The sequence below is a fragment of the Macaca mulatta genome, chromosome 7 (genome assembly GCF_049350105.2).
Source record: "Macaca mulatta isolate MMU2019108-1 chromosome 7, T2T-MMU8v2.0, whole genome shotgun sequence".
NCBI classification, from domain to species: domain Eukaryota; kingdom Metazoa; phylum Chordata; class Mammalia; order Primates; family Cercopithecidae; genus Macaca; species Macaca mulatta.
The window spans coordinates 50,121,462-50,147,985 of NC_133412.1; the positions used below are offsets into that span (position 1 = coordinate 50,121,462).

A 26,524-nucleotide genomic window follows, 5' to 3' on the forward strand; every position below is an offset into this window, starting at 1 on the left:
GAGTGACTGCTAATGAGTATAGGGTTTCTTCTTGGGGTGATGAAATGTTCTAAAATTAATGGTTGACACAACTATGTCACAACTCTGTGAATATAATCAAAACCACTGAACTACTTTTGAGAGTTAATTTCATGGTATATCTCAAGTTGTCACAGAAAAAAAATCTAATTCAATTTTCCCCATTTGTCCAATATGTCTTTTATAATTTTTCTTCTTTAGGTCAAAGATCATGGATTGCATTTGGTTATTATGTCTCTTTATTTGCCCATGTTCTTGATGGGTTAAAATAGTAAAGAATATACAGATGGTTAGATCTCCTATACACAAAAGAATATACAAATGGTTAGATCTCCTATAAACAAAAGTTTCCTGAAACTTCCTTAAATGTGTAGCATGGATCTAGTTTATTTTAGATGCATGCAAAATAAAACATTTGATTAAATTAAAATTGCTCTTTCATGATTGTAAGCTCTTGGTGAAGGCAGATCAGACAGGGTATTTGGGTTAATGTCGGTTAAAAAATTCTGTGTCAAAGCACAGTATTTATACTGGCTTGAGCTAGAATTTTGAGACATTGTTTTAAGGTTTGTTTTTTAAAAATAGCTTTTAGAAGCTTCTTGAGATGTAACTATATATGATATATAAACTATGATATACAAATATGTATATTATACAAAAATATATCCTACAATTTTTTTCCTAAAGAGACACTGGTTTTCTGTCACCCAGGCTGGAGTGCAGTGGTGTGATCACAGCTCACTGCAGCCTTCAACTCCTGGGCTCGAGCAGTCCTTCTGCCTCAGCCTCCTGAGCAGCTGGGACTACAGGCACACACCACCCCACCTAATTTAAAAAAAATTTTTTTTAGAGATGGGGTCTGTTGCCTAGGCTGGTCTCAAACTCCTGGCTTCAAGCAGTCCTCCCACCTCAGCCTACCAAAGTGTTGGGATTACAAGCTTGAGCCACGGTGCAGTTTTGTGTATAAATGTCTTACTGTTATAGCTTGGTAATTGACCTAAATAATACTGTTACATATTGTTTTAAGCCCCCAAAATTGTCTTACCTAGATGTGGTGCTAGCAACTGTTTTTATAAAGGCAGGAGTATAGAATGGCAAAATGCTGAAATACAAACATAAAAGCACACGGACCTTAGTGTCACAGTAGAAACTTCCTGTTTGCAATAATTACCATTTTAATTTTGGTGCAGAAAGCCTTCTATGGATGTGATAGTTTATATACCAAAGAGCAATCTCTATTTGAAGAAACTGTGTGGCCTGGTTACAGAAGTGTCTGCTGTATCTGTAACTGTCACTGGTATTAAAAATACTGATTTATTTTGCCTGTTGTGATAATCAAGAATAACTTATTTGGATATGTGCATGAGATGGTTGCAAATACCAAGTTCAGGTATTTTACTATAGAATATAGATAGACGTGTTTTCTTCTGATTTTCCCCACCCCTTTATATACCTTGATTTTAATTTTTATCAAGTGTGTCTCTTTGGCCTTTGCCGCTGTGGCCCATTGATCTGTCCATCTGTCTGTTACAGTGCATATTGGGTACTTCCAGAAGTATGAATTCAGTGATGCAAAGGACAGGCGGGCTGCAGCAGCAAAGGTAGGACAGAATCATTCCAAAGACAAGTCATTAAAGGACCATTAAACACACATACACACAGACATTGGCAACCAGTACCTCATTATTTAAGGGCACATCATTTATCCTATAAATCTTTATGGGAAAGCTTGTTCTGACATGACAAATGTGACGTACTTGTAAAGGGCACAATTTTATTACTATGTTTTAAACCAGAAGCCTACTTGGCACTTAGGCAACAAAGTAAATGGCATTTGCCGCTGTCTTTAAGATGCGGAATAATAGAAGAGATAATTAAATGGAGGAAATAAATGGTATTAATTTGATTCATGGAGCTGGCTGATTTTCAGAAACTATGATAAAGGATCCTATTTTGTAAACTGGGAGGAGAAACAGAGAAGATAGATTGAGCTATGTGTGTATATTAATGTGTTAATGTTTATATTCCTGATTCTGTAATATTTTGATGAAAATAATCTAAATCTTCCAGTTATTTTGCTTACTTCCATGAGGATGATTAAGAAATTCTATTTAAATATTTGTACCATTTACTTAAGTATTTGTATCAATTTACTTGCTAAATGATAGCAGTTATAATAGCAATTTCTGGCTTAAAAAAAAAATAACAGGGTTAGGATGGAAGGGCAGTAGCATTTTTACACTGAATCCTAAAACATCAGTTACAGGCAAGTTTTAAGACTTAATCATACATTGCAAACACTTGAAGATGAAATGGAAGGCCTATAAGGTTGAGTGTTAGGTTGCATGTGTCATTCTAGTATTGGCTGAAAAGCGAGTGCTATAGGTATAGTGGAATGATGCACATATTTGCATCATTTTCTGTGCTGTTATGCTTCTGAAGAGGCTGTGTTTTCCTGAATGGGTTAGTAGAGTGCTTCTCAAGGCTTCCCAAATGAAGTCAGATAAAAATGTGTATTTGTTCTTCCAGTAAAGATTGCTGGGTTTTCAAATCAGCAATCTTAGCTGTAAAACCTAGGATCTTACCACAGCCTAAATTCTGACTCAAATGCTGATGTTAGTTAATACTTTTATAAATTCCATATACTATATTGAGGAGATCTAGTTTCTTGAATGTGGAAGTGAAGCTTCATAATATACCATGATAGGAATGTTTCAAATCAATAGTGTTAAAATGTTTTGAATTTTTTAAGATTTTTTTTCAGCTGGTCTTGGAAACTTTCAGTTACCTGTTTTTGAGTCTACTGAAGGTATTTAGCACCTTCTCCCAAATGTATTTAGGTATTTAATGCTCCACTAAATAGATCACAAAAGGGGAGTCTTAAGGAGGTGAAGATGTGAACTTCTTGACTAGATCTAAATCACTGCTCAGAAAGATTTGACTTTTTAAAATGGTGCTTTCTTATGTCAGTAGACTTTAATCTGCAACCAAAATGTTTTGTTTTAAAATAAAAATGAGGCACATTTGTGCTTTTTCACTTCTGCTCCAATTCCACCTTATTCTGCAAGTTGCTATTTTTTCCTTCAGCAGTAGGAAATTTTAAATCTATAGATTTAAAAATTGTATGGTATTTTCTAAGATAACCATTTCAGTTTATCAGTTTTCCTATTGTTGGACATCTAATTCACTTCATATTTGTGTCTTCCCTTCCCTTAGAGAGTTTTTGTAAAGAAGGCTGAATGTTTTCAAAAGTTATAAGTTTATGTTTACATGTGTGTGAACTACCATTTTCTGTATACCCTTGCTGACAACAATTAAGAATCTTGGTCTGGCATGGTGGCTCACGCTTGTAATCCCCGCACTTTGGGAGGCTGAGGCGGTGGATCATCCGAGGTCAGGAGTTCGATACCAGCCTGACCAATATGACGAAACCCTATCTCTACTAAAAATACAAAATTAGCCAGGTGTGGTGGCACAAGCCTGTAAATCCCAGCTACCTGGGAGGCTGAGGCAGGAGAATGGCTTGAACCGAGGAGGCGGAGGTTGCCGGGAGCCAACCTCCAGCCTGGGCAACAAGAGTGAGACTCCGTCTCCAAAAAAAAAAACAAAGAATTTAAATTTTTATTAATCAGGTAAAGAAAATATTAGTTGTTTTAATTTACATTTTTCTGAATTGCCTTTTTATATCCTTTGCACCTTTTCATAATTTTTTTTTGTTTTTTGAGATGAAGTCTTGCTCTGTCACCCAGGCTAGAGTGCAGTGGTGTGATCTCGGCTCACTGTGACCTCTGCCTCCCAGGTTCAAGCCATTCTCCCGCCTCAGCCTCCTGAGTAGCTGGGAGGCGCATGCCACCATACTTGGCTAATTTTTGTATTTTTAGTAGAGATGGGGTTTCACCATATTGGTCAGGCTGGCCTCGAACTTCTGATCTCAAGTGATCCACCTGCCTCGGCCTCCCAAAGTGTTGGTGTGAGCCACTGTGCCCAGCTAGTAATGGAATGTATATAATTATCGTAGCTCTTTCTCCAGTCTGTTATTTGAAAGAAGAAAAAAACAGTACATGCATGTGGTAGCAAATATCAATGTTATGTCTTATAATGATAACATTTATAGCTTTAATATGTCTCTTCCTTTTGACATTCTTTCCTTTTTTTCCTCCATCCTGGAGAACCCCACTTTATGCCCGCTATAGTTATGTTATCAAAATACTTTTGTCTTGTGATTATAGCCAAATCTTATTAATTTGCTTATAGCTTGATTTTTGAAGTGACACTATTGAATGCTTGTTTTTATGGTTTATAAATATCAATGACCTTCCAAGTAGTTTGTTAAGATTACTGTTACTTTTTGTTTTTAACAGGTCTAATTTCAAATGCTGTGAACCTTCCAAAGAACAGTACTCTGGTGGCAAGATGGTTAGGGTTTATTTATACTCCTTGGAGCCCTTCATTCTGCTCTTGTGATCAGGATGGCTTTCCCTCTAAGCCTGTTACATATAGCTCTCAACCATGGACTTTGCATCACTCTTCTCCTGTGTTGGAGCCTCTGATTCTTAGATACATAACACTTTCTTAGGCTGTTACTTACTGTGGCTCTGATAATGTGCTTAATTTTCCTTCAAACTTGATTGCTAGATTGGCTAGGTTGGAAACTCTAGATTGGAATGTTTATGCAAGACATTGCCTTCTACATTCACTGTTGGTGATAAGACTGATAGTAGTTTGGTTGTCATTTCTCTTTTTTTTTTTTTTTTGAGACGGAGTCTCACTCTGTCGCCCAGGCTGGAGTGCAGTGGCCGGATATCGGCTCACTGCAAGCTCCGCCTCCCAGGTTTACGCCATTCTCCTGCCTCAGCCTCCCGAGTAGCTGGGACTACAGGCGCCCGCCACCTCGCCCGGCTAGTTTTTTGTATTTTTTAGTAGAGATGGGGTTTCACCGTGTTAGCCAGGATGGTCTCGATCTCCTGACCTAGTGATCCGCCCGTCTCGGCCTCTCAAAGTGCTGGGATTACAGGCTTGAGCCACCGCGCCCGGCCCTCTTTTTTTTTTTTTTTTGAGATAGAGTCTCACTTTGTTGCCAGGCTGGAGTGCAATGGTGCAATCTCGGCTCACTGCAACCTCCGCCTCCCGTGTTCAAGCGATTCTCCTGCCTCAGCCACCCGAGTAGCTGGGACTACAGGTGTGCACCGCCATGCCCAGCTTATTTTGTATTTTTAATAGACATGGGGTTTCACTGTGTTGGCCAGAATGATCTCGATCTGTTGGCCTCGTGATCCGCCCGCCTCAGCCTCCCAAAGTGCTAGGATTACAGGTGTGAGCCACTTTATGACTTTTTTCTTTTAAAGATTTCAGCCTTGGCCGGGCGTAGTGGCTCAAGCCTGTAATCCCAGCACTTTGGGAGGCCGAGACGGGCGGATCACGAGGTGGGGAGATCGAGAACATCCTGGCTAACACAGTGAAACCCCGTCTCTACTAAAAAATACAAAAAACTAGCCGGGCGAGGTGGCGGGCGCCTGTAGTCCCAGCTACTCAGGAGGCTGAGGCAGGAGAATGGCGTAAACCTGGGAGGTGGAGCTTGCAGTGAACTGAGATCCGGCCACTGCACTCCAGCCTGGGTGACAGAACGAGACTCTGTCTCAAAAAAAAAAAAAGATTTCAGCCTTTTCTGTGGCATTCTGAAGAGATGTGTAAGTGTGAATCTTCTGATCCATTGCGATGGATCTTTAGTGGACCCTTTCAGCTGGAAGACTTGTGTCCTTGTAAAGCTTTGGGGAATTAACTTTTATTACTGCTTTGCTAATTTCCTTCCCTCTCCTCTTTTTTTGGAATTCCTATTAGTTGAATGTTAAAAACAATGGCTATAACTTAAAATAATGATAAGTTATGGAAGAAAGATTGAGGGGTGCATGTAGCAGTGCTAAATCCTCATCTTTCACATCGGGAAGGTTACAGATAATATCTAAAATAGAAAAATAACTTCTTGAACATAAGCTTATTATTTAGGATAAATAAATACTAGAAGACAGAGCTAAAAGAGTTTAAAATGCTTACGTCAGAGGATTGGGTGAATGACTGAGATATGTGATTGAGTAGTGACTGAGGTATGGCAAAGAAGGCCATTGAATCTTGCAGTACCCATTAACTTTCAAAACTATGTATGTATATTAAATAAAATAATTTAAAAGTGATTTATTGTAATCTCTAAGGTCTATATTTAATGATACCTTCATTCTTTAAAATATCGTCAGGAAGTTTATGTAGACGTGTTCTTAGACCAAATATTCACTATCAGCCTTCATGGGAGGAGGTGCACACTATGTATTCCTTTGTCACGGTTCGTAATTATTGAGCTGTGTATTCTGAGAATAATTGACAGAGAATGTACTGGAGATTTACATGGCCTGTAATTGCTTGGTTTTAAAACTTACATACAGGGGTATATTTTTGTCTAATTCAAGATCATTTGGATTTAAGACCTTCATTAGCTTTGAAGAAGCCTACAATGGCTTTTTTTCAAAAATAGAATTTTTGTTAGAAAACACTTCTTAAGAGACAAATTTATTTAAATCCCCACTCTTTTAAAATACAAGTATGGTTTTCAAATAATCTTATGTTATTGAACAAAATTTTATTTACTGTATATACATATGTGTAGTATGGATGAGTAAGAAGCAGTGAATTGCTAATCAGAATCCCACCACTTATCAATAAGTGTTTTGAGTGGCACGGTTTGAGAAAGTACTGGTTCAAATGCTGTTAAAAATCAAATTTTTATATGCTGTCTCTAGATGGTTTGTTGACCACCTAGTGGTTGTGTTAAAGAAGTGGAGTTACATTGAAGTCACACAAATGTTTTGCTTGTGTGTTTGGTGGAACATTTTAGTATGTGCCACAATAGATACGTGGAATGCTGATACTTAGGGCTTAACAGTTGGAACCCAGTAGTGAGAATGTGAACAAATAACTGAAAGGTTACAAAACACCTTCAGTCATCTCACAATTCTGAATCACCACAAAAATAATAAAGTAGCATGAGGTGGTCTATGTTTATGGTTTACATTAGCCCCATTGTGCCAGGGCAGTTTGGAATTTAAGTTACCTGGTTCTTGGCCCTACCTTTAGTTTGTACCCTTTTTATCAATAGTGCTTTTTTGCCCCTATAAGGAATAGCCAGTTAAGAGACTGCAACCCAAGAAAATCTTGCCTGAGTGGGGTTTCAGGTAATGATAAAAGTTTGAAAACTAGGGTGTTACATATTAGAAGCGACTTGTCTCTTGATACAAAGTCATAGACTGCTATTTTAAGTCTTGAGTTTGCTTTTTTGATACAATATTGAATGATACCTTACCTGTTGTTTCTGTTTATATAAATATATCCTTCCATTATCTCTCCCCTCTTTGGTTTGTGGTTGAATTTTTTTGGAAAACATCAAATGATTATACATAGTGGTAACATCCTTTCTTCTATTTATAGAGACATTGTATTAAACACTGATTAAACTCTTGATGTTTTCTAGAGGTGAAATCTTTATGATATATTTGGGATGACATAGAAGGAAGTAATTTTCCTCATAAAATAAATGTGCAAAGAACAGCAAAGCCCAGATGTGTCATTGGCTAGGCACATTTATTAACAAGTTTGGATGCATCAGGATTACATATTTAAATCAAATGCATATCTCAGCAAAATTTCAAATTGTCATGTATTTATAGGATTGCCAATAGTTAATTGAAACTTGTCATTGTTAAATTTTGCTTTAAATAATTTCCAAGAGTAATGAGTGGTTGGGCACTCACTCATGACTGTAATCCTAGCACTTTGGGAGGCTGAGGCAGGCCGATTGCTTCAGCCCAAGAGTTTCAGACCAGCCAGGGCAACATGGTGAAACCCTGTCTCTACAAAAAAATAAAAAAAATTAGCCTGGCATTGCGGCATGTGCCTGTAGTCCCAGCTACTTGGGAGGCTGAGGTGAGAGGATTGCTTGAGCCAGGGAGGCAGAAGTTGCGGTGAGCCAAGATCTCGCCACTGTACTCCAGCCTGAGCAACAGAGCCAGACCCTGTCTCAAAAAAAAGAGTGATGAAGGTATGACATTCCTGCTGAAGTAATCTGGGAAGCATCTTTAAAGGGGAGTTCTCTCAAGAATATTATCCTCAACGTTTTTACTTTCTCTTTTACCTTCCTTCTCCTGAGGTAGCTTAGAAGTAAATACTCAAAACTGGGAAGTTTGATGATTAGTATTCAGTTGTAAATTCTTTTAAAATGCACATACTTTTAAGCCATCTAGAGATTGTGTGGATTGTCTCCCTCAGCCCCACTAAGTTCTTCTCTGTCCTAGGTAGTCTAGAAGGCCAAAAACTATTTCTCAGACTATTTTGCATTTAGGGTTCTAGATATAAAATAGTTGATGACAATTAGAATGTATATGTGGGAGATTTGAAGGGAGTTTATTTTTCGTTTTTCTGGTCTGGGTCATGAAGAAGTGAGATTTTGCCAACAGTAGCAGAAATGCAGCATAGCATTATTTATTCTCCAGCATCTTGAGTTTTCAGAGGCTTTTGTGGTTAAGGCAGCAGAGGCTTTTGTGGTTAAGGCAGCAGCTAGACTATTTTATTGTGTACATCCGCTAGCTTCCTGGGTATTTAGAGGCAGTTGTGACAGTGGCAACTTCCTGATTCAAGCTCTCCAGTCTTTGGATCACAGTTATCTGCCATATGTTCTTGGATTTAATGGTTCCATTGATGGCTTCTTATGATTTCAGTTCTGTAGTATTCTGGTAGTCTCTCCTGGAGACATATTTCTGTGGCCCCATTCCTCCATTCTTTCCCATAACTAAGCATCCAGTTCCTTTTTACTTCCCCTTTGCTCAAAATATCTAGTGGTTTCTATTCCCTCCACCAAATACTGATTGATCAAAGTCAAGAGCATCCTTTGGTGACAAAATGCTACTCTTCCATTTAGTAGATGGTACTGTAAGTGATGCAGGATTTTTCTTGACTCCTTCTTTGGACTTGTAATGGAGGTGCCCCATTTACTCTGCCCACAGCCCTCAACCCCTTGTGGGAGGGAGCATGTGAGCAAATGAGTGCAGGTTCTGTCTGGCTGCTTTGGGTGCTGGCAGGAGGAAGTTTCATGTGGGCCCTGTGATGGCACCCAAATTGGGGTGTCTGCAACCCCTGAAGCCCCAGAGGGCATGTTACAATGCTGTCTTAGCTCCACTGTCTGTGGACAGTGGTGTGTTATCAGCTCAGTAGGCTCCTTGCCTTGTTGTGTGGGGTGGCTGCCCTCCACTAGTGAGGGCAAAGGGCCAGTGTGACAGCCGTTTTTGTTTAGATGGAGTTTCGCCCTTGTCACCCAGGCTGGAGTGCAATGGCATGATTTTGGCTCACTGCAACCTCTGTCTCCTGGGTTCAAGCAATTCTCCTGCCTCAGTCTCCCAAATAGCTGGGATTACAGGTGCCTGCCACCACGCCCCACTAATTTTTGTGTTTTTAGTAGAGATGGGGTTTTGTCATGTTGACCAGACTGGACTCAAACTCCTGACCTCAGGTTAATCTGCCCGCCTCGGCCTCCCAAAGTGCTGGGATTACAGGTGTGAGTCACTGCGCCCAGCCAGACAGCCTTTTTTGGGTACCTGCACTTGGTGGGTCCCAAGCTCTTGTCTGGTGTCCAAGAAGAATGAGGTCCTGCCAGACGCTTGAAGGATGGTGGAGGCGGAGAATTTTCTTTAGCGATGAAAATGGCTCTCAGCAGGGAGGGGAGCTAGAGAGGGGACAGGATGGGTAGGTAATCTTTCCTGAAATCCAGGGACTCTCTCCAGTCAAGCCGCTTCTGTCCTTCGTCTTTATCTGCACAGGATGAGGGGTGGGGTGGCCATCAGTAGTTTCGGAAAAGGCAACATTTGATTGGTAGAAAGACATTATTCGGAAAGAACCAATTGAGAGAGAATCAGCAGACAGAAGTTCTCACTTTGGGCCGTGGGTTTCAGGCTTTTTGGTTCGAAGTTGGGGTGTCACTGGGGACCTGCCCCTGTCTGCCTAGAATGTCTCTGCTTCCTGCCTCTGTCGTTGAACTTCAGATATATAAAGAAGTTATTATATGATGTCATTGAGTAAGCATTAATTGTATTGACCCTTTTAGTGACTCTAAATATAAAGCCCTCTAACAAACCTATACCTTTAAAGGGAAGAAAAACTATACTTGAATTACACATGATAATTTCTTAGAAGGCATTAAGTTTTTAATCATATCTGAGGAGAATTTGGAAATGAAACCATTTATAGTTGCAATTTAACCAACTCTCAAGAGCATTACTTCCTGTAGCTTATATCAGTGCTCCTCAAACTTTAACATGCATACAGATCACCTCTCGAACACTTGAGGGTCTGTTTGAAGTGAAGATTCAGTAGATGGTGGTTGGGACCTAGGCTTCTACATTTCTAACAAACTCAGGTGATTGTAATTTTGTGAACCACACTTTGAGTAGCAAAGCCTATAGTGTTTATAGTTATCATAAATAAAGGTAATAGTTTAAATTTCTATTTATATGAACTTTCTTTTTGAATACTACTGTATCATAGAAATTTACTTTTTTAACACAAAAATGGAATATTGTGCGCTACTCAGTGGCTTGTTTTTTTTTCCGCTCAGTGGCATCTCATGAATAACCTTCCATGGGAGTGCATACAGCTCAGTTTAATTTTTTAATGGCTGCATAATATTTCAAGTATGAATATAGCATAATTTATAGGCAGTCTCCTCTTGAAAAAATGTATAAATGGGAAAATGCTTTCCCAAGTAATGTGGATGTGAAAATTCTTATACTTCTATACTTGGTATTTCTGTTGAGTAGGTTCCTAGAATGGGTATTTCTAGGTCCTAGTTCATGGGCATTTAAAATTTTGATCTTCTGCCAAACTACCCTTAGAAAAGGTTTGACCAGATTTGCCATCTCACCAACAAATTATGACCTATTTCTCTTACCTTTGTCACTGGATAGTGTCTTTTTTTTTTTTTTTTTTTTTTTTTTTTAAACCCTGAGACGGGGTCTTCCTCTGTTGTCCAGAGCTGGAGTGCAGTGGTGTGATCTTGGCTCACTGCACTCTCCACCTCCCAAGTTCAAGCAGTTCTCCTTCCTCAGCCTCCCGAGTAGCTGGGATTACAGGCTCGCGCCACCGTGCTGGGTAATTTTTGTGTTTTTAGTAGAGATGGGGTTTCACCATGTTGGCCAGGCTGGTCTTGAACTCCTGACCTCATGATCTGCCCTTCTTGGCCTTCCAAAGTACTGGTATTACAGGTGTGAGCCACCGTGCCCAGCCGATAGTATCAGTTTTTAAGAATTTAGTCATTGTGGAAGATTTAAAGCATTCATTGTATTAAGGAGATTGGATATTTTCGTGTTTTTCAACTAATTGTAATACGCGAATTGATGAACTGTCCATTTTTGTTGGATTATTTTCTTTTATGGGTGGGTATGCTTGCTTATTTTTGTTGTAGAGTTTATAAATATTCCTTAGAATACAGATGTTTTTATACTTTGTGCCTTCTGAGTTTCTAATATTGTTTAAAAAGTGTTAAAAAATACTCTTTAAATTTTGGACCCATAAGCAGCTCATTTGAGGAACTTGTAGATTTTATGAAAACATGAGCCCATGCTTCTGTAGTAAAATCTTAAAACTGAGTTTTAAGGTGGTACCGCTAACCTATTTAATTCTCTTTCAGATCAAATTCTAAAATAATAAAAAGGTGGGTTTTGGAGGTGTTCTGTGTATGTAAACTGGAATAAAAGTTTTTTTTTTTTTTTTTTTTTTTTACTGTATCCTAAAATAAAGTTGTCTCTTGAGATTTTTGAAAAAGTAGTTGCCTCCCACTCTGCTAAATATAGGAATGTCATTCAGCAATTTGGTTGTGATTCTGTATGTATTTATGTATGTATGTATTTTTTGAAATGAAGTCTTGCTCTGTCACCCAGGCTGGAATGCAGTGGCATGATGTCAGCTCACTGCAACCTCTGCCTCCTGGGTTCAAGTGTTTCTCTTGCCTCAGCCTCCCAAGTAGCTGGGACTACAGGCGCACACCACCATGCCTGGCTAATATTTGCATATTTTTAGTAGAGATGGGGTTTTGCCATGTTGGCCAGGCTGGTCTCAAACTCTGACCTTAAGTGATCCACTTGCCTTGGCCTCCCAAAGTGCTGGGATTACAGGCGTGAGCCACCATGCCTGCCTTTGGTTGTGATTCTACCTGGAGAGTTTGTTATACTTTTGAATGTGGGCCTGTCTGCACACATGTGTGTATCCAGATTGTGGTTCTCCACTTTGACTGCTTATTGGAATCTTTTGGGAGTTTTTGAAAATGGTAATGCCCAGGTCTCCCCTTCAGCCTTCGTCCTCACTCCTCCCATATTCTGATATATTTGGCCTGGGGTGTGTGGCTTGTTTAAAAGCTTCCTAGGTGGCTGTGCACAGTGGCTCATTCTATAATCCCAGTGCTTTGGGAGGCTGAAGCTGGAGGATTGCTTGAGCCCAGGAATTTGAGATCAGCTTGGCAACATAGCAAGATCCTGTCTTTAAAAATAAATAAATAAATAACAAGAGCTTCTTGTGTGCTACTAAAATTGATTCTTATGTGCTACTAAAATTGAGAACCACTTGATCAAAGGATAGGGGATGATGGTGCAATTGTTGTTAAAACTTTAGCTGGGACAGTTGACATAATCAGACTTACTAATCAACTTTTTCAAAATGCAAAACTTCAAAGTACATACAGCTGCTCTGAGCCTGGAATGTTATTTTCTTCAGATTACTAAAATACTATACTGCCACATTCATCTACAGATGTACTTTTTTATAGCTTCTATAGCGGTAAATTGTTTAGAGCAGTAGTTCCCAGTTCTGGCTGCATGTTAGGATCATCTGGGGACCTTAAGATAAAAATGTTGGATGAAAATATATATACTCATATTCTACCCCTGACAGTTGAATCAGAATTGCTGGGGGCAAAGCCCAATTCATGTTATTTTTAAAGTTCCTTAGGAGATTCTTATATGTAACCAGAATGGACGGGGGTAGGTGGTACTGATTTAGAGTTATAACTAGACAAGATACAAGGTTTTAGATTGTTTTATTGTCCTAAAAGTTAAAATGTACTGCTGCTAGTAATAGTACTAGTTTTCTGATTATAGTGATTTTACCCAAACTATTGTTTGGTTTGTTTATATCCTCTAAAAAGGATGAAGAGTTCTTTATTTCAGCCAAGAGCTTGAATTGACTTTTCACTGAACTATCAGTTTTGGTGGCACACCGAAGTGAATTTCTCTCCTTTGACAAGTCCTTGCAGGGAGTGGTGCTATAATCACAAATTAAAAAATAATCTCTCCATATATTCAAATCCTACTAGCCTATTTTATCTTGGACCAAGACACTTGACCTCTGTAACCTCGTCTGTAAAATGTAAATCATATCTAACTTAGCATAAAATATTGATGTGAGGATTAAATGAAACGTATCTAAAGTATCTAGCGTTGTGCTTGGCACTAAGTAATTTCAAATCTGTGTTCTCCTGTTCAGCATTCCCTTTTACTTTCATTGTTCTTTTTTTTTTTTTTGAGACGGAGTCTCTGTCTTCCAGGCTGGAGTGTAGTGGTGCGATCTTGGCTAACTGCAACCTCGGCATCCCGGGTTCAAGGAATTCTCCTGTCTTAGCCTCCCGAGTAGCTGGGACTACAGGCATACGCCACCATACGTGGCTAATTTTTTAATTTTTAGTAGAGATGAGGTTTCACCATATTGGTCAGGCTGGTCTCAAACTCCTGACTTTAGGTAATCCACCCGCCTCGGCCTCCCAAAGTGTTGGGATTACAGATGTGAGTCACTGTGCTTGGCCTCCCCACTCCCCCTCTTTTTTTTTTTTTTTTTTTTTTTGAGACTGAGTCTTGCTCTGTCGCCCAGGTTGGAGTGCAGTGGCCTGATCTCAGCTCACTGCAACCTCCGCTTCCCAGGTTCAGGTGATTCTCATGCCTCAGCCTTCCAAGTGGCTGGGACCACAGGTGTGGATCCCCACTCCCGGCTAATGTTTGTATTTTTAGTAGAGACAAGGTTTCATCATGTTGGTCAGCCTTCAGGTGATCACCTGCCTCGGCCTCCCAAAGTGCTGGGGTTACAAGCGTGAGCTACCACGCCTGGCCCACACTGTTCTTTTTAAAAGAACTTCACTACAGGTGCTCCAATGCAGGCTAGATTACTTTTATAGTTGAATACTTTATGTTTTAAGTTTCATACAAGAAAATTTACACTGGAGCATACAGTTCTCTGAGTTTTGATAAATGCCTCAAGTTGTATAAGCACCACGATAGTTAATTTACAGAACAGTTTTCCCTCACCATCACCCCTCAGATTTCTTTCTACCCCATTGTTTAGTCAGACCCTCCCCCACCCTTAATATTTGGCAGCTCTGGATTTGTACCCTATCCTTATTTCTATTTATTTTCACTCATTCATTTAAGACAGGGTCTTCCTCTTTCGCCCAGGCTGAAATGCAGTGATGTGATCATAGGTCACTACAGCCTTGCGCTCCTGGGCTCAAGGGATCCTATTCACCTCAGTCTCTAAGAGTAGCTGGGACTATAGGCATGTGTGTCATCATGCCTGGATCATTTTTTAAAAAATTTTAGTAGAGGTCTTGCTTTGTTGCCCAGGTTAGTCTGAAACTCTTCAGCTCAAGCATTCCTCCTGCATTGGCCTCCCAAAGTGTTGGGATTACAGGTGTGACACCAATCCCCCACCCCAGCCCCACCTTTTTTTTTTTTTTTTTAAAGAGAGATGGGGCCTCACTATGTTGTCCAGGCTAGAGCACAGTGACTATTCACAGATGGGATCCTAGCACACTATATCTTTGAACTCCTTAGCTCAAGTGATCCTCCTGCCTCAGCCTCCTGAGTAGATGGGACTACAGGTATCTCCCACCTCTTCTGGCCTAAATCCATTTTTAAAATGGGCTTTTATTTTCTTATTGTTAAGTTTTTAGATTTTTAAAAAATTATTCTAGGTACAAATTTTTCATCAGAAATGTAATTTGCAGATATCTTCTAGTCGGTGGTATATCTTGTATTCTCTTAACAGTATCTTTTACTTTTGATGGATTTCAGTGTATCCGTTTTCTCTTAGGGATTGTGCTTTTGATGTATGTATGAACTATTTGTGTAACTCAAGGTCACAAACATTTTCTCTGTTTTATGGTCTGATTTACATTTGGGTCTGATCCATTATTTGTATTAAATATGAGCTAAAGTACATTTTAAAAGTATGTACATCTTAATTATTCCAGTACTACCCAGCACTTTGGGAGGCCAAGCGGGGCAGATCATGAGGTCAGGAGATCGAGACCATCCTGGCTAACATGGTGAAACCCCCTCTCTACTAGAAAAAATACAAAACATTAGCCGGACGTGATGGCTGGCGCCTGTGGTCCCAGCTACTCCAGAGGCTGAGGGAGGAGAATGGCATGAACCCGGGAGGTGGAGCTCACAGTGAGCCAAAATTGCGTCCCTACACTCCAGCCTGGGCGACAGAGTGAGACTCCGTCTCAAAAAAAAAAAAAAAAAATTAGCCGGGCGTGGTAGTTCCAGCTACTAGGGAGGCTGAGGCCGCAGAATGATGTGAACCCGGGAGGCAGAGCTTGCAGTGAACCAAGATCGCGCCGCTGCACTCCAACCTGGCTGACAGAGTGAGACTCCGACTCCAAAAAAAAAAAAAAAGACCTTTTCTCTGTTGAATTGTTTTATCACTTTTGTAAAAGATCAGTTTTGCTCTATTTATATGGGTCTATTTCTGGTCTCCATTCCATTCTTTTGATTTGTATATCTTTTTGCCAGTACTGTAACCTCATAGTTATGTTTTGAAATCAGGTGTTCTGTTTAACAATTTTTCAAAATTTTCAAATTTGGCCATCCTAGTTTCCTTGGTATTCCATATAAAATTTAGAATCACTTTGATATTTATCAAAAAATATTTGGAGTTTGATTGGCATTGAGTAGAATCTATAGGTCAGTTTGGGAAGAATTAACATTTTAACTATGTTGTTTTCCAATCGGATGGCATCTCTCTCCATTATTTAGGTCTTATTAAAATTTCTTTCATCGGTATTTTGCAGTTTTCAGTGTACACGTTCTTTACATACTAAATTTATACCTACGTATTTGAGGTTTTGGTGCTATTGTAAGTGGCACTTTGAATTTTTTTGATCTTCAGTTATTCATTGCTAGTATGTAAAAATATAGCTGATCTTTTCTTTCTTTCTTTTTTTCTTTTTTTGAGATGGAGTTTCGCTCTTGTTGCCCAGGCTGGAGTGCAGTGGCGCCACCTTGGCTCACTGTAACCTCTGCCTCCTGGGTTCAAGTGATTCTCCTGCCTCAGCCTCCCGAGGAGCTGGGATTACAGGTGTCTACCACCATGCCCAGCTAATTATTTGTATTTTTAGAAGAAATGCAGTTTCATCATGTTGGCCAGGCTGGTCTTGAACTCCTGAGCTCAGGTGATCCACACACCTTGTCCTCTCAAAGTGCTAGGATTACAGGCATGAACCACCGTGCCCGGCCCAGCTAATCTTTTTATATTGGCCTTGGACTTTGCTAAACTCATTTCTTCTAGGAATTTTTTGTACATTAATGGGATTTTCTGCATAGCCACATACATAGTCATCTGACTAGAAACAGCTTTTTTCCTTTCCAATTTCTTTTATTTCTTCTTCTTGCCATATTGTATTTGTAAGACTCCAGTACAGAGGTGACTAAGAGTGACTCGGCACCTGGCCTAGAAGTGCCTCTTCTATTCCTAGTTTGCTGAGAGATTTTTATGATAGTGGATGCTGAATTTTGTCAAATGCTTTATGTCCTGTCCTATGACTTTTCTTCATTAGGCTTTTAGTGTGGTAATTAAACTGAAGTTTGAATGTTTAAAATTATCCCTGCAATCCTGGGATGAACCCCACTTGGTTGCAGTGTAATTATCCTTTTTATATATTGCTAGATTGCATTTCCTAATATTTTGCTGAGGATTTTTACATCTTTTTTCGTAGAGTAATTTTCTTGAAATGTCTCTTTTGGATTTTGATGTCACTGTGATCTTATAGAAATTGGGAAGTGGTCCCTCTTCTGGTTTTTGAAAGAGTTGTGTAGAATTTGTTTTTTCTTCCTTGAATGATTAGTGGCATTTACCAGTGATAACCATTTTTGGTCCATGAGTTTTCTTTGTTAAAGAGAGTTAATTACATATTCAGTTTGCTTAATCAGTAATAGGAGCATTTGTGTTACCTGTTTCTTGTTTAGTGAGGTTTAGTAGTTTGTGTCTTTGAGAAGTTGGTCTGTTTTATTGAATTGATGAATTTAATGGGCAAAGAGTTTGTAGTATTTGCTTATCGTCCTAGGTAGAGTTTTCTTAGTTTCATTGATCTTTAGTACTAGCTTTTGGTTTTGTTTCTCGTTGTGTTTTTTTTTTTTCTTCATTGACTTCTCTTTATTCCCTTTCTTCTGCTTGCTTTGTGTTTTTCTTTTTCTTCCTGAAGTGTTTGAGATCTTTCTGATTTTCTTATATAAGCATTTAATGTGATAAATTTTCTTGTAAACACTGTTATGTCCCACAATTTTGATATGTTGTATTTTCATTTTTGTCTAGTTCGACATATTTTCTAATTTTCTTTGAGATTTCCTCTTTCAAGCTTGGATTTAATAAAAGATTGTTTAATTTGGAAGTAGGCTGTCTACATAGTATTCAGTGGCTTACTGAGAGAGGAGTGTTGAAATCTCTTAAGTATAATTGTGGAATCATCTATTTGATTTCTATCAGTTTTTTCTTTATTTTGAAGGTATTGCTGCTAATTTTCCTTGTTCTGGAGTTTGCTTTGCCTGATAGAAATATAGCCACTGTAGCCTTCATGTGATTAGTGTTTGCATGATACATCTTTTCCCATCTTTTTACTTTTAATCTGTATATGTCAATCCTTACATTGAAAACTGAGCTGTTATGGACAGCATATAGTTTTGCCCTTTTTTGAAAAAATATCTGAGTGGTTGCCCTGGCTTTGAAATGGTTTGTTTTGAACATTTACACTTGATGTAATTATTTACGTGGTTAGATTTAGGCCTTTTAAAATTACTTTTCTCTTTGTTCCTCCTTTTTCTGCCTTTTGGATTATTTGAAATTTTTAAAATATTCTACTTACACCCATATCATTTCCCTTCCACCCAAAGAATTTCTTACAGCTTTTCTTTTAGAGCAGGTTTCAATCTCTCTCTCTCTCTCTCTCTCTCATCTCTGTGTCTCTCTGTCTGTCTGTCTCTAAGACAGTCTTGCCTTGTTGCTCAGGCTGGAGTGCAGTGGTATGATCACAGCTCATTGCAGCCTCAACCTCCCGGGTTCAAATGATCCTCCCACCTCAGCCTCCTCAGCTAGTGGGACTACAGGCTTATACCACCACACCCAGCTAATTTTTTGTAGTTTTTGTAGAGACGGGGTCTTACCATGTTACTCAGGCTGGTCTCAAACTCCTGGGCTCAAGTGATCCTCCTGCCTCAGTGTCCCAAAGCACTGAAATTAGAGGTGTGAGCCACTGCACCTAACCTGTTTTTTGCTTTTTTGTCTGATAATGTCTTTGTCTTCATTTGTGAACTATACTTTTAGTGAATATGGAATTCTAGCTTGATACCTTTTGATATCCTATAGGCCCTGAGAGATTGTTCATTTTTAAAAAAATATTTCTTCTCTCTTTTGTTAAGATTGGATAATTTCTATTGCCATGTCTTCAAGTTCACTGACTCTTCTGTCATCTTCTTTCTGATAGTGAGCCAGTCCAGTGAGTTCTAAAATTTCCATTTTTTAAAAAAATAGTCAACTCTTTCGTTTTTGAGAATTTCAGACCGGGCTCTGTGGCTTATGCCTGTAATCCCAGCACTTTGGGAGGCCAAGGTGGAAGGATCATTTGAGTCTAGGAGTTCGAGACCAGCTTGGGCAACATAGCAAAACCCTGTCTCTACTAAAATACAAAATACTAGCTGGGCATGGTGGCGCTTGCCTGTAGTTCACCTACTCAGGAGGCTGAGTTGGTAGAATCACCTGAACCAAGAGGTTGAGGCTGCAGTGAGCTGAGATTGCACCAGTGCACTCCATCCTGGACAACAAAGCAAGACCTTGTCTCAAAAAAACAAAAACAACAGGAGAATTTTGGCCAGGCACAATGGCTCATGCTTGTAATTCCAGCACTTTGGGAGGCCAAGGTGGGTGGATCATTTGAGGTCAGGACTTTGAGACCAGTAAAGGGGGTTTCACCCTCTACTAAAAATAAAAAAAAAAAAAAATTAGCTGGGCGTGGTGGTATGCACCTGTAATCCCAGCCACTTGGTAGGCTGAGGCAGGAGAATTGCTTGAACCGGGGAGGCAGAGGGTGCAGTGAGCCTAGATCGCACCGCTGCATTCCAGCCTGAACGACAGAACAAGACTCCATCAGAAAAACAACAGAAAAGATAATTTCATATTTGTTTTAAGGTGTTCATTTTTTACCTAATGGATCATGGTTTTAATAACTGCTGGTCTGTAATCCCAGCACTTTGGGAGGCCAAGGCGGGCAGATCACCTGAGGTCAGGAGTTCGAGACCAGCCTGACCAACATAGAGAAACCCTATCTCTACTAAAAATACAAAAAATTTAGCCGGGAATGGTGGCACATGCCTGTAATTCCAGCTACTTGGGAGGCTGAGGCAGGAGAACTGCTTGAACCCGAGAGGCGGAGGTTGTGGGAGCCAAGATTGTGCCATTGCACTCCAGCCTGGTCAACAAGAGCAAAACTCCATCTCGAAAAATAAAAAATAAAAATAAAATAACTGCTTTAAAAGTCTCTGATAATTATGATATGTGGGTCATCTAGATAAAAGTCAGCGTCTGTTGATTACCTTCTGCTTTAAGAATTGGTCAGTTTTTTGTTTTTGTATTTGCTGTGTTTGGTAGTTTAGATTCTATCCCAGACATTTTGAATATTGTGAGATTCTGAGTCCCGTTGAAATGCTGTAGAGAAAGTTGAAGATTTGTTTGTTTTAGTAGACAAATCAACGTAGTTAGTTTATACCTGCAAATTCTTTCTTATCTTATATAGGCAGTGGTTCCATTATCTGTTTAGTTTTCAAAGTCTTTGCCGTGTTGTTTGCATTTGCCCCTCCCATTCCCACTTTGGTTGATCTAGCATTTGAGCAGTGATTTATATCCTAGTTCTATTGTGAAAGCCTACCTTACACTTCTTTGGATCTGTTCTGCATATATATAGATAGCTTGTAGCTGGGCCCACGGACTTAGGGATCTACTTTTCTGTCTCTTATCATCAGTGATTTCACCCATATTCTTCAGCTCCCAGGGGCCTTCTTTATTCCCCTAGCCAGAAGCATGGAATTATAGTTTGAGTCTCCTACCTGTCATGCCTCACATGGCAGTGAGCACATTTAGGGAGCCTTTGCCCTAACCGTATTAAATAAAAGTATGGTGGTGGAAACTAGGAATCTGTTTTAATAAAACTTACCATATTTACTTTTGATAAACCAATAACAGGTTTGGGAACTTGTGGATAGAACCAATATTTGGCACTAGCAACATCAAGTTATACTGCCTCTCCTCTCTTTTTTCCCTTTTTGCGAGTTGAGGCTCTTAACGATTCCTGAAATATTTTACCCCAAACACCCTATCCAGTGGTAGAAAATATAGTGTACTGGATGCCACAAAGTTGTAGTCATGCAATTTTAGTTAATGACAGGAGACTTAAGTCTCTCGATTGATGGATTATTGCTCTTATTTTACATATAACTAAATCTTAATTAGTTACTTTATTTCAGTTGTAGGCAAATCCTCTTGTTAAAACTTACTGAACTCAGTTCTTTTAAAAAAAAGTTTTAGATCACATTTCTAAGAAAGCTGGAGATGACAGTGTCTCTATATTCTCTACAAATATATGTATAACTTAGGATCAGTTAAAATATTTCTTTTCACTTAACTTCTAGATGGGTGGTGTCTATCTGCAGTGCTCTGTTAAAGACAGATTCTTAGGGGAGTGTGAGTCCAAAGAAGTAAGGAGTACCTAGATAGATTAGCAAAATGTACTAAGGTGAGTGAGTGAGTATCCGTATCTTTGGCTTTTGGAGGGGAGTATGCATGTGTGTAAATTTTTCTGTAACAAATGGTACTGTTGAAAACAATTGACATACATTTCTTTCATGGCACTATTTTTATACGAGTTTACTTTAAATCTGTAGCTAACTATGGCCCGCCTGTGGTGAAGTAAAGTGGTTTTAGTCCACAGAGATCTTTTTTGGAAGGTTATTTGATGTAGTAAAATTATATATGAGACACAAATAAGCAGACCCATGTTTGGGTTCCACTTCTGCTATTGTAACTAGCTCTCATATCTTTGAGTCAGGCCTTGCTGATTTCTTAGGCCCCATTGCATTTTGAGTTAAAATTTGTACACAAATAGTAAGCTCACTAGTTTTATGGGAAATGGAGATATCTGTGACAGCATTGAATGATAAGGTAGTAAACTTTGGTTTTGTTTTATTTCATAGTGGTAACTTTTCCTTCTTGAAATAGCAGCCTAAAAGTTTACCTTGTAAACTACTATGTGGTACAGTATTTTTTAATTTTGCTTAAATATTTGTGAAGTATCCTTCTAACTTAAAAGTGATTTGACCGCATTTGAACTATTCAGTGCATAAGGTATTAAATGATTTTTTTTTTTTTTTTAAGAGACTGGCTCTAACTATGTTGCCCAGGCTGGACTCGAACTCTGGGCCTGAGATCCTCCTGCCTCAGCCTCCCAAGTGGCTAGGACTATAGGCACATGCGATCGTGTCTGAGTGTTGGAAATTTTCTTTTAAAAATTTTCTTGATTACATTTAGTGTGCTCATGTGGTAGTCTGTTGAAATTATTTTTTTTGCGATTAAGACAGCGCATAACTTACTTTCTGTGTAATTTCTTTTTGGCTTATTTTGAATCCTAAAGAAACGTGACATAGTAGTGTGGCAGACTATGTTTAAATAGTCTTGATCTTGTCATTAAAATATATTTCCTTAGAGGAATAAAGAAATATCCTAGGGATGGAAATTTGGGTAGAGTATTCTGGAAATTTAACTTCAACCTAGGAGTTCACTAAATGTCAGTGAAGTGTTATTACCTTAAAATGACTTTTTTTCCCCTCCTTCTTTAGAATCCAGCAACTATCACAAGAATACTCCTTAGCCACTTCAATTGGGATAAAGAGAAGCTAATGGAAAGGTAAGGAACCGTATTGTCGGCTTTGTGCTTAGAAATAACACAGAAAGCCTGTTGAACCGAGTTTATAAGAATCAAGTAAGGGAATTGATTAATGTGTGCAACTAGTGACTGCTTTAATTTCTTGTATTCCCGTTTTGTAAAGTTTGCAGTAAATTTAATGTTAGGGAATCCAGGCTTAATATTTCTTTTTATTTGGGAGTATGTGTGTTTGGGGGTGGTGCTTCAGTATTTTCTACATATATCCTCTTGAGTACCAAGAACTAAAAGCAGGTAGAGAAAAAAAGCACCTGATAACATTATTGGAGTACATGAGTAAGATCCTCCTTTAATTACTTAAAAAGATTTCTTGCTCAGCTGAGCGTGGTAGCTCACGCCTGTAATCCCAGCACTTTGGGCGTCCGAGGCGGGTGGATAATGAGGTCGAGAGATTGAGACCACCCTGGCCAACATGCTGAAACCCGTCTCTACTAAAAATACAAAAATTAGCTGGGTGTGGTGGTGTGTGCCTGTAGTTCCAGCTACTCAGGAGGTTGAGGCAGGAGAATCACTTGAACCTGGGAGGCAGAGGTTGTAGTGAGGAGAGATCGTGCTACTATACTCCAGCCTGGCAACAGAGCGAGACTCCATCTCAAAAAAACAAACAAACAAACAAAAAAAAACGATGTCAGGCACATTAGTAACATTTATTCAATAGAAACAAAATTGAAAAGTTGCTTAGGCTTTTCTGGCCGCCAGACCAGGTGCTTGGACTAGTTCTCTGGTTTTGGGTCAGGATTCTGTTCCATTGGGTTTTAAAAAATACTTTCTTTCTGAAAATCTTTATAGTTCTAAAAGAGAAGAAATTAGTGGGACTGGAGAATGACTGTATTAATGTCATTCTTAACCTTGTTCTGCTCTTTAGATTGGAAATTTGGGACACTTACTAATGGTGGTAGGTTGACAACATATTTATTTCATTATCAATTCTAAATTTAATAAAATATTAAAACTAGTTGTTGGGAACTGAGAATCCATATATTATATAAATAAATGGAAAGTATTTCTCATTTGATTTTAAAATTCAGAGAGTACTTTATAAAACATATTAAATAATACCCCGTTTCATACACCTTGCATCTGTTAAATTACATTGTAAATAATAAAATCTGTTGTTACTATAAATTACAATTTAATAGTAACAATAATAACTATCAATTTTTGAACCCTCTATCAAGCATTTTATTTTATCCTCCTGATAGCTTTATGAGGCTAGAAACTATTATCCCCATTTAATGTGGAAACTAAGGTTGGAAGCTTCAATTTTTTATCTAAGTTTTGTACACAAGGTGTTAGCCCTCAAACACAGGTTTGTTGGACTTCAAAACTTATGTCTTAAACACATGCTGTAGGCCGGGCATGGTGGCTCACGCTTGTAATCCAAGCACTTTGGGAGGCCGAGGCGGGTGGATCACAAGTTCAAGAGATTGAGACCATCCTGACAACATGGTGAAACCCTGTGTCTACTAAAAATACAAAAATTACCTGGGCATGGTGGTGCATTCCTATAGTCCCAGCTACTTGGGAGGCTGAGGCAGGAGAATTGCCTGAACCCGGGAGGCAGAGGTTACAGTGAGCCGAAATCGCGCCACTGCATTCCAGCCTGGCAACAGAGCGAGACTCCATCTCAAAACAAAACAAACACATACTGTATAAAGCTTTCCCATGGTTCATGAAGGATAATGTGTTCAACTAGTTTGATGTTTCTTTTTATGCATTCTGACCATATTTTTTTTTGTTTGTTTTCTTTTGTTTTTTTTTTTTGAGATGGAATTTTGCTCTTGTTGCCCAGGCTGAAGTGCAATGCCGTGACCTCGGCTCACCGCAACCTCTACCTCCTGGGTTTAAGTGATTCTCCTGCCTCAGCCTCCCAAGTGGCTGGGATTACAGGCGCCCTCCACCACGCCTGGCTAATTTTTGTATTTTTATTAGAAATGGGGTTTCTCCATGTTGGTCAGGCTGGTCTCGAACTCCCAACCTCAGGTGATCTGCCCGCCTCAGCCTCCCAAAGTGCTGGGATTACAGGTGTGAGCCACCGCGCCCAGCCCTGACCATATTTTTTGTCGTCAGTGGTGTTTCTTAATTTTGGTAACATTTACTTTCAAGTTTTTTTTATTTTATGACACCTCTGTTAGGAGAAAGAGTTTTTATCGTTTACTTCTGAAACGCTAATGAATTAACACTGATTTACCCAAGTTTCTCTCATGTTAATGTATCTCCAAGACATTCTGAATTTTGTCTTACAACGTTGCTGAAAATATTTTTCCATTAAATATTGTACTTAATATTTATGTACTATTGTACTTAATGTACTAAATTTTGTACTTAATATGGGAAGTGTAGCTTCTGCTCAGTTTTTCTGGGAACCTTAAACTGCTCTACAAAAAGTAGGTGGTAAGTGTGAATTTAAAATTAAAAGGAGGTATCTGGGAAACTTCTGAGTATGTGAATGTTTCAGTTTCTCCTTGTAGTTTCTGTAGATAAGCTATTGGTACCTAAAAGATTTAATTCAGTCTTTAAACAGTGTCTTTGAAATCAATATGCAATATCTTTTTGTCTCATTTAATGATTTTCACATTATATTTTGTGTTGTCTGCTATTAGCACTGCTACACTTTTTTTTTTTTTTTTTAAAGCATTTGACTGATGTATCTTTTCCATTTTTTAAATATTCAACCTTTCTGGGTTATTTGGTTTTAGGAGTATCTTTTGTAAGTACTATGTAGGTGATGTTTAAAAGAATCTGAATGGAAAAACTATTATCTTTTAATATCTGAGATTAACATATTCATGTTTTATAATTAATGTTTAGATTAAATTACTGTCATTTTAAGTTGTGCTTTATATTTATTATGTTTTCTGCTCGCTTATTCTGTTGGCTTCATCAGATTTTCCTTTTTCTTGAATAATTTCAAAGTTATATATGTATTCTATTTCAGTTTTTCTAGTCACTTTTACAATTTGTGTGTGCATACTTAAAACTGTATAAAAGTTTATAATATTTACTTGAAGTTTTAATCCATCCTCTGTATAAGACAAAAACTGTAGCATAAATTTTTTCTTTGTCCTTTCCTTTTCCTTATCACCTTGATAAGTTGATGTTTGATTTTTTTTTTTTCCTTTTCTTTTCTTTTTGAGACAGGGTCTCACTTTGTCACCCAGGCTGGAGTGCAGTGGTGAGATCACGGCTCAGTACAGCCTTGACCTCCTGGGTTCAAGCAATCTTTCCATTTCAGCAACCCCTGTAGCTGGGACCACAGACACGCACCACCATACCTAACTAGTTTTTGTATTTTTTGTAGAGATAGGGTTTCACCATGTTGCCCAGGCTGGTCTCAAACTCCTGGACCCAAGCAATCCTTTCACCTTGACCTCCCAAAATGCTGGACTTACAGACATGAGCCACTGTGCCCAGTCGATATTTGAATTTTTTATTCGATTGTAAGCGTTTTTACTATCTATGTATATAATACCCCTCCTCCCCTTTTCTGGCTAACTCGCTTTTTGCGTACCACTATTTTTTTTTGTAAATACTCTGTTTTTCCTCTAGAATATATCCTGTAATATAAATTGTTTCATATGTGACAAACTTTGAGTCCTCTAAGAGAAACTTAATGTACTGAAACTTACTGTAATATTTCTGGATGTGAGTTTTGAAAACATAAACAGTTGGGCCCTTTAAGTCGGACAATTCATATTTTTGGTTTTGGAAATTCTTAGCTGTTACTTGTTCAGCATATCTTTTCTCCATTCTCTTGATGCTTTCTGGAATTCCTGGATCCATGTTGAAACTTCTGGATCTCTTTCCATGTCTTCTAACTTTTTTTTTTTTTTAAGATGGAGTCTCGCCTCAGCCAGGCTGGAGTGCGTGCAAGTGGTGCCATCTCGGCTCACTGCAACCTCTGCCTTGTGAGTTCAAGGGATCCTCCTCTCTTAGCCTCCTGAGTAGCTGGGATCATACGCAGCTGCCACCACGCCCGGCTAATGTTTGTATTTTTAGTAGTGAGGGGGTTTTACCATGTTGGCCAGGCTGGTCTCAAACTCCTGACCTCAGGTCATCTGCCCCTCTACACCTCCCAAAGTGCTGGGGTTAGAGGCGTGCGTCATTGCACCCAGCATGTCTTCTAACTTTCTAAAAAATAATTTCTGTATTCATCTCCCCACCCCCAAT

At 38.8% G+C, this 26,524-nt stretch overlaps 1 protein-coding gene across 3 annotated transcripts in view; it reads left to right on the forward strand.

Annotated features, from left to right (window-relative positions):
* The window catches only part of ARIH1 (ariadne RBR E3 ubiquitin protein ligase 1), a 113,609-nt gene that overhangs the window by 21,588 nt on the left and 65,497 nt on the right, over positions 1 to 26,524 (forward strand). Inside the window, exons 2-3 of one of the 3 annotated variants that reach the window (XM_028851099.2) lie at positions 1,552 to 1,619; positions 22,251 to 22,318. The exons of 1 other annotated variant lie outside the window; for it this stretch is intronic. In XM_028851099.2, coding sequence (XP_028706932.1) covers positions 1,552 to 1,619; positions 22,251 to 22,318 — 136 coding nt within the window. The remainder of the gene's footprint in view (positions 1 to 1,551; positions 1,620 to 22,250; positions 22,319 to 26,524) is intronic. One more of the 3 variants, XM_028851097.2, reaches the window with a different exon arrangement.